Here is a 12,560-nt window from a genome sequence, read left to right as displayed (position 1 = left end):
TCCCCTGGCAGAGTCCTAGATACTCACTGTTGATTCTGTTTGTGATATTTTGATGACTTTATAACTCCAATGACAGACATCTGAGGTCACAGGCAGTGTGCTAAAAATATTTGCATGAATCTTGATGAAAATGACCCAGTTCTTTCCTTACTTATCCACAGCAACGGATTGCCATTGAGCCAGGGACATCTTACAGACTGCAAGGACTGAAACCCAACAGTTTGTACTACTTCCGCCTGGCCGCACGCTCCCCCCAGGGCCTGGGTGCTTCCACAGCTGAAATATCAGCCAGGACCATGCAGTCAAGTAGGTGTCTCTCTTTGCTTACTTTCTGCCCTTTTTCACTAGGAGGTGTTGCGTCTTTATAACCCCCCCACCCCGCCGCCAACAAACAAATCAGCCAATTAGTAAGTTTGACAGTCAGTAGTTTCTACACTAGTAAGCAACCGATTCGGAGATTACAACCATGACCTATGTTGGTTTCCAACTTGGTCCAAATAGCAGGTCCCATTCTCCCCCTTCCTAAACTGAAAGAAGTCAGAGGAGCTAGAAGACTTCCGTGAGGAAAATGAATGAAAGTTCCACCAGGCCCTGTGTAATGATTCATAAGGCTGTAAAGCAAAATTCTGGTTGAGAACACTGCCAAATAATCCACAAGAGGGCTTAACAAACTAAAGAGGTAACAAAGACCAAACCTTTAAGCTTTTTAAGCACACAGGTTTTTTTTTTTTTTAAAGTTTATTATTTATTTATTTATTTATTTATTTATTTTAGCGGGGGGTGGGGGAGGGACAAATGGAGGGAGAGAATCTTAAGCAGTCTCTACACCCATGCAGAGCTGGCTCAATCTCACTAACCTGAGATCACGACCTGAGCTAAAATCAAGACTCAGATGCTTAGCCAACTGAGCCACCTAGGCACCCCCTAAGCGCACAGGTTTTAACTTTGCTAACAAGTGGGTTTTTATTTCATGTGTTTGTTTCTACTCAGAGAAAAGCTCAGGTTTTGTAACTACTTTATTATTAACTCTGCAAGTAGTACATCTGGAAATTTGGAACATTCATAGAAAATCTGTATTTGGACAAATTTAGGAATAATGGAATAATCACAAGTACATTTGCAATCCTAAATTGTATTTTGTTTCCTCAGGTTCATTTCTTTTTGGAACTGTTACCCTAAAGCATAGTTGTGTTTATCACAGTGGGGGTTCATTGTGTCCAGGGAATGTTGCTTTGTGTCAAGTATTACATGAAAGTTTATTTTTGATGGAAAGTTTGGTGACTTACAATAATACTATGGTTTGCTCTTTATTAGTAAGTTTCTATAATTAGTCTATTAAACAACCAATTACCTTGAATTGAACAGTTTTATCGATATATTTCCCTAGGTATTTTTTTGATACTTTATATTTTATATGTGATTTTTGATAGTTATATATGCAGTAGATATGTGTAATCGCAATACATTGAATTTTGTAAAAAGGATGCTCTGCTGACCTAAATATTAGACCTATCAGCAAACGTGAAATTTGTATTTTCTAAAAAATGAAGTCTCTTTCAGATAAGCAAGTCTAGATTCTATAGAAATTTAAAATCTTCCAGGTTTCTTGGAAGATAAAAGTTATATTCTTTCTCTTTCTCAAAACATGACTGTTGGTACAGAAAGTATTAGGATCCTATTACTTAATCCATTAGTGATGATAGCCTACTCCCATAAAATTCCCTTTCTTTTAAAAAATGAATCATGTAAATTAATGCAGTTTTGTATATTGTACAAGATAACTCTTAAACAGATATTTAATTAAAAANCTCTTAAACAGATAATTAAAAGAAATGTGATATGCTTCAATATTCTGTTTTGCATGGTTTACAAAATTAACTTTTTTGCATGCATACGTACATACCTACTTACATACATAGAGACAGAATGGACATTTTATAACAACATCAAAAGCTTATCTACTTTTTATNTTATTAAAGTAAAAGGTTCAAGAGATGTTGACTATATTCTCACAGAATAGGTCTGAAGGTAGCAATGTAGTAAAAACCAAATCAGCTTTTTAAAAAGAATTACAAATGAGTCCTTGCTGTTACATGAACAACTCAATTTATTATGAATAATGATAATGCATATGACGTAGTTTTATAATTTGAAACGTAAGAACGTGTAGTCAGAATCAATAAAAATGATATATATTCCTGTGATTTTGCAAATCTTACTCCAAATTTTCAAGACTGTCTTATGAGAATGTCTTCTTCATCAGTGCAGGGAACTTTCATTTTGATTGACAATAATGAGGAACCCAAGACATGTAAATTAAAAAAGACTGATAATCCTGTAAACAATTAGATACAGATGATGCAACATAATGCTTAGACCCACAAAGTCTAAGGAAATACCCAAACTACNGGATATATTTCCCTAGGTATTTTTTTGATACCTTATATTTTATACGTGATTTTTGATAGTTATATATGCAGTAGATATGTGTAATTGCAATACATTGAATTTTGTAAAAAGGATGCTCTGCTGACCTAAATATTAGACCTATCAGCAAACGTGAAATTTGTATTTTCTAAAAAATGAAGTCTCTTTCAGATAAGCAAGTCTAGATTCTATAGAAATTTAAAATCTTCCAGGTTTCTTGGAAGATAAAAGTTATATTCTTTCTCTTTCTCAAAACATGACTGTTGGTACAGAAAGTATTAGGATCCTATTACTTAATCCATTAGTGATGATAGCCTACTCCCATAAAATTCCCTTTCTTTTAAAAAATGAATCATGTAAATTAATGCAGTTTTGTATATTGTACAAGATAACTCTTAAACAGATATTTAATTAAAAAAATGTGATATGCTTCAATATTCTGTTTTGCATGGTTTACAAAATTAACTTTTTTGCATGCATACGTACATACTACTTACATACATAGAGACAGAATGGACATTTTATAACCACATCAAAAGCTTATCTACTTTTTATTTATTAAAGTAAAAGGTTCAAGAGATGTTGACTATATTCTCACAGAATAGGTCTGAAGGTAGCAATGTAGTAAAAACCAAATCAGCTTTTTAAAAAGAATTACAAATGAGTCCTTGCTGTTACATGAACAACTCAATTTATTATGAATAATGATAATGCATATGACGTAGTTTTATAATTTGAAACGTAAGAACGTGTAGTCAGAATCAATAAAAATGATATATATTCCTGTGATTTTGCAAATCTTACTCCAAATTTTCAAGACTGTCTTATGAGAATGTCTTCTTCATCAGTGCAGGGAACTTTCATTTTGATTGACAATAATGAGGAACCCAAGACATGTAAATTAAAAAAGACTGATAATCCTGTAAACAATTAGATACAGATGATGCAACATAATGCTTAGACCCACAAAGTCTAAGGAAATACCCAAACTACATGTTCACGTACACAAAATTAGAAATGATTTATGCATTCCACCACATCAATGCCTTAAAATAAATAAATATAAATATATCTCATCCCTCTTATTTGTCCTTTAGGAATTATATATTATTAACTTTAAAAATAATTTATTATAATGGCTGCATTGCTCTTATTGCTTTTTTAATTTTCTCAAATAATGATATGTTTGGGTGATTTGATGGAAAATAATTGCTCACTAAGTGACCATTTTATTTTATAATGGGCAATGAAAAGTTTATCTTTTAACTCTTATGTAAATTCTACTTTACATGAATAATTACATACAAAATGAAAGAAATTTTGCACATAAGTCATATCTTTTCCTGATGGTTCTCAGGTTTTTGTTTTTTTTTTNCTTTCTTTTTTTTTTAATTGGAATTGGTGAAAGGGGATCTAACAGTTATTGCAGCTTTTTATACTTGAAAACCCTTTCACGAATGAATACTGTATATGAATCACCCTCATTCTAGAATGTAGAAGTGAAAGCTTGAAGCAGCATCTGTGAAACATCATCAGACTCTCATGTAATAAATCTTGCAATATTTACAGGTTTTTTTAAAGTTGGGTAGCCTGTACAGTAGGGCTGGGGAATACTGAGGGATTGGTTTAGAAGAAGAATTTAAATTGCAGGTAGGTAATTTTATTTGAGGCTTTATTATCTCAAGGTTTCATGTTCACATATTCCCCCCACCCATTATTTAACAATTATTTTTGGTCATTTATTCATTTTTTGGTTTATTCATATTACTAAGCCAAGGTACATAAATTTAAAATTTTATTTTAAGTTTCGAAGCCTTATTTTCGTTTTGTTGCCCTTATTGTTCGTTTATTTATTTTTGCCTTTTCTTTTGTTTTATCATTTTTTTTTCCAACCACTCCTGTCCTTTCACTCAAACCCTCCTTTAACTCACTACCAAAATAAGAGCCGTCAGCTCCTCCTCAAGACATTAGTTGTACCAGCCCAAGTTCCACTAGTATTTTGGTAAGTTGGCAACCTCCACCAGTGGAAAAACAGAATGGCATTATTACTGAATACTCCATCAAGTACACCTCAGTGGATGGAGAAGATGACAAACCTCATGAGATTTTGGGCATTCCTTCGGACACTACTAAATACCTTTTGGAACAGCTGGAAAAATGGACTGAGTACCGCATCACTGTGACAGCCCACACAGACGTCGGCCCTGGCCCCGAGAGCTTCTCCGTGTTGATTCGAACTGATGAAGATGGTATGTTGCCTCTGCTACGTCAGTTTGCACCCTTCTGACACAATCTCGGTCTGCTGTCTTTTGATAGGCTAACAGTAATCAGTTTTTCTCTGCTCATCTTTTTTTACCCAGCATCGCTGTAACTTGAGTAGTTTTTGCCAAAGACCTATCTTTGCTGCAGCCTGGGCATTTTTTTTCTTTTTTTCAGTCTCAACTTAATAATTTGCTTCCCTTTAAAAGAACACTTTGCTCCTATGACCTTGTAATCCAGGCCGTTCTCTGTACGTCTGTCTAAAGTCTTCTGCATTTTTCTTGCGTTTTTTTAGCCACTTCTTTTACATTTTGAAGTTAACTTTTCAAATCTGCCTTCTTATCTTCTTGTTGCCTTTTTGTCTTGCATATTTCAGAGACACTGATGCTCCGCATTCAATTTTTGGCATCTGTTGTTTGGAAAACCTTTGATATGAGAAAAAAAGAAGAAAACTGATATAATCAAGAATCTTTTTATTCTGCTAAAAAGAAATCTTTAAAAAAACACACAACAATCAACAACCAGTTTTTGTTATTATTTCAATGCTACTCCTCTTTGTGCTTTAATGCTTTGAGCCTCAAAGCATCTTCCTTGGCTTTTGTACATTTTTTACATGTTTTTCTATTTCTCTGATACTCTTTTTTTCTTCCATTTTTTTTTTTTTTTGCATCGGTCATGTTTTTTGATCTTTTCTTAAAAGGTAGAGCAGATTGGTTGAGCATTTTCATTGCTTGAAAATGTTTGTATTCCACAAAGGAAACATAGTGGGTCTGCCCATTTTTTTTTTTAAACCTAAGTAAAGAAAATACTCTGGGTGGGACAAGTGCCTATAATTTTCTTTTATCCAATGATGTTGTTCCAGTTCCTAGTGGTCCTCCTCGCAAAGTCGAGGTAGAGGCTGTCAACTCAACATCTGTTAAAGTCTCATGGCGCTCACCTGTGCCCAACAAACAGCATGGCCAGATAAGAGGATACCAGGTGCATTATGTGAGGATGGAAAATGGTGAGCCCAAGGGCCAGCCCATGCTGAAGGATGTCATGCTGGCTGATGCGCAGGTAAGCCTCTGAAATTACATACCTGTGTTTTTACTTATTTATTATTTTATTTTAGTCTATACCTTGAAATGGACCCCCATTTTTTGACAATTAAAAAAAGCCTGTATGAAAATCTAGTTTTTAAAACACATGAAGTGTATTTACCTTCTCAGTCAGAATTGAAAGCATGTGAAGAAGTGTGTTGTAATGAAATGACACTGAAACCTAATTAAAAACATGTTATTGTTTTCTTAAAATACAGATACTCAAGTCTACATTTATATCTGAGTTTGCCTTTCTGACTTCAAAAAAATTGAATTGATTTTAATCAAAGTAACAAGAGGAATTCTAAGCAGCTGTGCTAGAATTATTCGAAACTAAATTGATCTAACTTCTAAATGTATGACTTATTCTGTTGAAGAATAGACTTTCTTACTTGAGGAAAGTTACCCAGATAGTATTTTATTTAGTATTTATTTATCAGACCATGTATTCAGAAGTAATTATTTCATTTCCACCCCAAAAATGAAGGTAATGACGATAGAAAAATTAGAGTTTTCCAGGAAATAAATGGGATCCCCTATGTTAAGCCAAGTTAAGAAAAGTATGAAGAGCAGTTGAGTGTGTGAGAAATTCTATTGATCCTCGCGTGGTAGTTTTCAACCATGCAGTCACTACTTGGCTTTGTAATCCATTGTTTAAAGTAGAGCATTACATGTTTCATTTTTTTTTTTTGGTACATTAAAGTGTTTCAAAGATAATACCATAATAAATTCACCTGTATTCTACATAGTTACTTGAAAAGAAGAGGAAGATGTCAATTAATAGCTTCTACTGGGGATTACATGTAACCTGTGAATAGCTTCACTATACTGGGTCCAGTAGTGATGGGATGTTATGAATAGGGGAGTACTATGCTTGTCTAGCTAACTGATAGCTGGGCATGGAAAAGGAGGGGGTTTGGAAAATCTGAAATTTATTTTGTAAAAAGTTCCTTCCTTGTGTCAAAGTGAGGGCTATGAGCCAAGTTGAGAACTATTATGTCAGGTTGCCAAATTTTTCATTGTTGCCTCTGTACAAATAGGAGAGCAATCCATGTCCCTGTGGCTGTAAGGAAAACATTGACCCTAATGTTTTAATATAATCAACTCACGAAAATGCTGTTTTTCCTTTGGTTATGAAATATTTTAACTAAAGGTATCTGGATGTGTGATTCACTTAATCAGTTCCAAATCCAGTTCCATGGTTTTGAAGTCTACTTCTGTAAACTTATTTCTTTAGTTATTTCATAGTCCTTTAGACTCTGGAAAAGGGGTATTTTTTTTTCTAAATATTCCATACTGTCTGTGAAACAGCACTCACAATACGAAATTAATAAAACCATTAATGCCTATGTTTTCTTTTGTAAGTCTGAACTTACGAAAAAGAAAATGATATGGCCGGGGCGCCTGGGTGGCTCAGTCGTTAAGCGTCTGCCTTTGGCTCAGGGCATGATCTCAGAGTCCTGGGATCGAGCCCCACATCAGGCTCATCCACTGGGAGCCTGCTTCTTCCTCTCCTGCTCCCCCTGCCTGTGTTCCCTCTCTCACTGGCTGTCTGTCTCTCTGTCAAATAAATAAATAAAACCTTTTAAAAAAAGAAAAAAAAAAGAAAATGATATGGCCATGATGCTTTGATATCCTCAGTCAGGGCCTAGATAATTTTACATTATAAACCTGTAGTTCTGTCAGTGTTTTGTGGGAGATGTTGGTTAATGGAATTATATGATACAAAATGCTTTAAATGCCAACACAATTTTTCCCTTCTCTTCTATTTTGGCTTTTCTTTATTAATTTACTGATTTTCCTTGTGTGTATGTTTTGATTGTTGTTCTTTTGCCCACCTCATGTGTTCACTGAATAGTCATTGAAATTCCACTGCATCTTGTGCGATGTCCCTGGGGCTATAAGATTCCAATATTTTATGAAAGGTGTTAATCTAATTAGTGACATAAATTAACGCATAACATAAAGAAAAAGTCAAAATAAATGTCATAAAGTAGTGTATGATTAGAAACACTAGCTGTATGTTATGCCTTATTGATTCATTCCAATGAACCACACATTAAAAATATGCATTAGCTGATTTTAATAATAACAATTCAAAGCATATTTACTTTTGACCTCTCAGTTCAGGGTGAGGATGGCAGCATAACACAACTACTCTTTGGAATTTTATTGTACATACTGTTTTTGCTTTGTTTTGTTTTGTTTTGTTTGTTTGTTTAAATCTAAGGAGGGCAACATTGCCTTTATAAGGCTACGAATTTCTCTTCATTTCTTTTTATTTTGTTTTCCTCTTCCCCAACCTTCTTAATCTCAATCAGTGGGAATTTGATGATACTACTGAACATGTGAGTAATTTTGGACTGCTTTGTAAAAAGAGATTATAAATGCTTGTTTTTTCTGTTACCCCTCCTTCACTTATTTGTGATATGTCATCACAGTTTGCTTGGATGCATGAACTAACAAATTATTTTCAAATTATCTACACTATGTGGTATACTTTTAATTTAGGTTTTGTGAAATTGGCATGGTGCTACTGATTTCATAAGAAATATCATGAGCTCATGCTGTTTTGATGGCTGCTACTAACTCTCCCTTGTGACACAGTTAGAGGAGGCACGCTTTAAGTGGAGGCACCACAGACGAGAGATCAAGCTGTTTGATACAGGCCACTCATAAATCTTACCCCAGGGTTACATTTTCAGTGGATAACACCATGCAGATCTGGTACTAATTACATCAAGAAATGGCAATTCTCTGTTGTACCCATAGAAATTTGAGTTAAATTGAAGGAGTCATGCCAAGAGGCAGAAAGTATCTCACTGAGGGAGGAAGTTTTAAAAATATTCCAATGGCTAGATTATGTTATTTATTGAGAGCTTATTACTATGTATAGGTTTCCATGAAGGACATAGGATGTAACATCTGCCTTCGAAGTACGCAGGCTTACAGCAGGTGGCTAGGAAAGATGTAAAGTTCAGAAACTTCCATAAAATACAACAAAAGCAATGACCTAAAGCAGTGTATGATTAATTAATAAATGAGTGGCATCGTCAGTAAGAACTGTGAGTTCCGAGGCCATGGACCAAGGAGGTAGAAGAGGTCTTGAAACTTCGTTCAGAACTTAAAAAATAAGTAAGGGTTGAAGAGGTGGAAAGTGTGTGTGTGCGTGTGTGTGTGTGCGTGTGTGTGTGTGTGTGTGTGCGTGTGTGTGTGTGCGTGTGTGCGTGCGTGTGTGTGTGTGCGTGTGTGCGTGCGTGCGTGTGTGTGCGTGCGTGTGTGTGTGTGTGTGCGTGTGTGTGCGTGCGTGTGTGCGTGTGTGTGCGTGTGCGTGCGTGTGTGTGCGTGTGTGTCTGCGTGTGTGTGTGTGTGTGTGCGTGTGTGTGTGTGTGTGTGTGTTGGAGAGCTGCAGGTAGGAATGTATTTTGTAAAGATGAGTATGTGAGATGTAGTCGTTGAGGCAGGTCAAGAATGTGACATAATCAAGTGACACGAGCTTGCTAATTCGACATGAATGAAGGGGTTGGGTTAGTAAGTTAGTGCTAAGTACGGCTAAGAGATAACTTTTAATATAATGTTGGGAAAACCTGAAACATCAAGCTAAAGAGCTGGCTTTTAACTTCAGTACTGGAGAGATATAGAAAATTATTAAAAATAGAAATAAGATAAAGGCTGGTAAAGATATTCTTTCATTTATTAAAATTTTTTTTGCCCAAACGCAAGCTCTTACTGGAAATATTGGTAAATATGATGGGCAAAGTATCAGTTTTAATGGAATTGACAGTGTTTTATAAACTTCTTTGACAGTGTTCCATAGTAAGAATGCATTATATGTCATGACCAATGTTTTCATATGTTTAAAATAAAGGTCTTACAAAATAATACCTTACTTTAAACATATATAAAATTTAATATTTTACATTAAAATATATCTATTTGTTTTTTAAAATGGTGGTCATGACTGACTAAATTGATTTCATGACCTACTTAAATGGGTCATTACCTGCAGCTTAAAGCCAAAGACATAGTGGATAGATTAGAGAGAAAGAAGATAGTAAACAGGGAAACAAAAACAGTTCTTTTACTAAAATAGTCATAAAATAATAAAAATTCAATGACCTTGAGGCAGCAGAAATGAAAAAGGGACAGTTTTGGTCAATATTTTAAAGGAACAATTGACAAAAACTTGCTAACAATTTGAGGAAGAAAAGGAGATCAAGACCACTCATAAATTTGGAATATGCTATGCCATTCATTAAAGTGTAGAAGCAAGGAGGGGAATTTACTCCTGTAAATGACATTTGAGCTTCAGGTAAGCTAAACTTGAGGGAACAATTGATAGTCAAGGGAAATGTCCAGCATATATTTACAGTATACATGCCAATGTACATGATTTCCCTGATGGGAAATCAGGGCTAGAAATGAGTTTAAGATATAGACAGAAAAAATTCTTTAAGGTTTGGAAATGTGGTTTTTTTTAGGACTAGAGAGAAACATAGCAGGCCAGTAACTGTTTCAGAATGTCCGGGAATGCCAATTTTTAATAGGCAGGAAGTTGAATGGAAATATGGTAGGAGAAGGCAAAGAATGAGGAATGGTAGCCATGATATCAGCCACACTACCTCACAGAGGATATGGAAACCAAGAAAGAAGGTGTAACGCAAGAGATGATGTGATGCAGGCAGGTAGAGGTGTGTCCAGCAGAGATTATACCACCGCAGAGGGTTTGGCCAATTTCAAATTTCATTACATGTGTTATCCTGTAACAGCCTATGAAAGAGGAAGGGCATGTGTGGTTAATCCCAATTTGATTTACATATATATAAATGAAAAAGACTTATATAAGGCTCATATATAAGGCTTATATAAGGCTTATATAAGACTTACATAAGGCTTATATATAAGGCTGTATAAATTTCCTGCCTCATGATTTGGTAGAACCAAGCCCTCCTTCCCCACCTCCCCAGCCTTGCCTACCTTCAGCAGAAATCCAGTACCATGTGAGAGGGACCTTGGAAACAATAATGTTGTCATTTTCCCATCATGATTTCTGGAATACCCAGTATATCTACTGTAATTTAGAATGCTGCTCTTGGGTGATTCGGATGACTTTTATAGCCTCTATACTGTTAGTGAAACCATTCCAAGGTCCTGAAAATAAAATCTCTCTCCCAAATTTAATCCATTCATCTGGCAGAATCATGTTTCCAATGGCTATTCAGTATAATATCTGAAATTCTTGAATTTCCATTCCGATGATATTCCTACTATTTTGAGAAAAGCACATTGTCAAAAGCTGTCATATTTGGGATGAGATTCAACAACTGAGTTCCCAATGGTGCCCCTTACAGCCTTGCACAGAAAAATCCTTCTGTTCTCCACACAATCCAGTCCATTCCATGAACTCTCACTTGCATTGTCTTCACATGCGGAAGACAATGACATTGTATTATCTCTTAAGTCTAACCATATTCAATTTGAAAACATAGCTGTGCCAAATATCTGAAAGGGATCTTTATAACTGTGTATTTGTGTGTGGGGATGTGGGCGTGTGTGTAGCAGCTCTACAGAAAATAACAGAACAAGTTAATAACTACTGTATATAAAGAATCATATAATTTCCAGTTTGGAAGAACAGATCTAAGTTTTGTAACCATCATAGTTTGGGGCCCTAATTAAGAGAAATCTAGAGTTTTGATAAATAGTTTGTGACATTTAACATTTTCTAAATAGAATTAATTGAGCACATTCCATGATGATGTGGTAAAAAAATATTTTGTTCTTTGGTTTATGACATACTCCAAACCATCAGAAAATTCTCCTTAGTGTGTAATGATTTTAGTTCATAGTCTATATAATTAACCAATATGTTACTCAAGTCCTAAGAAACTTCTCTGGCTGTCAAGATATCTAGGTCCAACAGATCAGCCATTTGGCAAAATACTAGCATGGTGATAAAACAGACTACATTGGCACCAGCCCCACCACTGGTCTGTGGGCCAGGCTATAGGGGATGCATATTGAGAGCTCCTGGCATAATATAACTGTTGGTCTATGGTTTGCTCACCATGAGCCAGGCATAGTTGTGTTTACCTGATATAACTCATTTAATCCTTCTATTATTCCAACTTTCACATGGAAAATGGAGGTACAAAGGGAGTTAACTCCCCTGCCCTGTTTCACCAAACTAGGAAATAAGGAGATGCAGGTTTAAATTCAAGAATTCAGGAGTTCTGGCCTTAGGTTTCATGTTTTTAACAAATACTTCTTAGGATTGCCTCTTACGATGGCTGAAGACCCCACTTTAATGCCAGCATGAAAACATAGCATTCATAGCATGAACAACAGGCATGAAACTTCCAGTGCTTGGCATGGCTATGGGGAGTATTTAAGCATGCATAGAATGAGGATAGATGTTTTGATTTTCCCCCCCGGAGTGTTTGTGGTGTTTTTAAATCAGTGTCGTTCTATTGTGTCATTTTAGGACATGATTATTTCTGGGCTACAGCCTGAAACTTCCTACTCCCTCACTGTCACAGCCTACACCACCAAAGGAGATGGTGCTCGCAGCAAGCCCAAACTGGTGTCCACCACTGGGGCAGGTAACCATATCTGTGCATCTTCCAGGTGACAATAATACTAATTTTCCAAATGGTATGGTGAATTCTATCAGAAAGAAAAAGTGGACTGTGGTCAACTTTTGTGTTTTTTGATACACAGTTCAGAAGAAAATCATTAAGACATACTTTGCCCAAATTCTTCAGTCAGTCATTCAACAAGTATGTTTGTGAGCAC

At 35.5% G+C, this 12,560-nt stretch overlaps 1 protein-coding gene across 38 annotated transcripts in view; it reads left to right on the top strand.

The window, feature by feature from the left end:
* PTPRD (protein tyrosine phosphatase receptor type D) overlaps positions 1-12,560 on the top strand; it is a 2,142,161-nt gene that overhangs the window by 1,958,685 nt on the left and 170,916 nt on the right. For 22 of the 38 annotated variants that reach the window (XM_034663855.1, XM_034663861.1, XM_034663862.1 and 19 more), the window contains 5 exons: positions 162-306; positions 4,371-4,676; positions 5,549-5,742; positions 8,087-8,113; positions 12,250-12,367. In XM_034663855.1, the coding sequence (XP_034519746.1) occupies positions 162-306; positions 4,371-4,676; positions 5,549-5,742; positions 8,087-8,113; positions 12,250-12,367 (790 nt within the window). The remainder of the gene's footprint in view (positions 1-161; positions 307-4,370; positions 4,677-5,548; positions 5,743-8,086; positions 8,114-12,249; positions 12,368-12,560) is intronic. The other 16 variants (XM_034663880.1, XM_034663882.1, XM_034663883.1 and 13 more) reach the window with 4 other exon arrangements.

Source organism: Ailuropoda melanoleuca, chromosome 7, assembly GCF_002007445.2.
Source record: "Ailuropoda melanoleuca isolate Jingjing chromosome 7, ASM200744v2, whole genome shotgun sequence".
NCBI classification, from domain to species: domain Eukaryota; kingdom Metazoa; phylum Chordata; class Mammalia; order Carnivora; family Ursidae; genus Ailuropoda; species Ailuropoda melanoleuca.
Note: the sequence above shows the minus strand (reverse complement) of the source record. Positions and strands in the feature narration are given on the sequence as shown.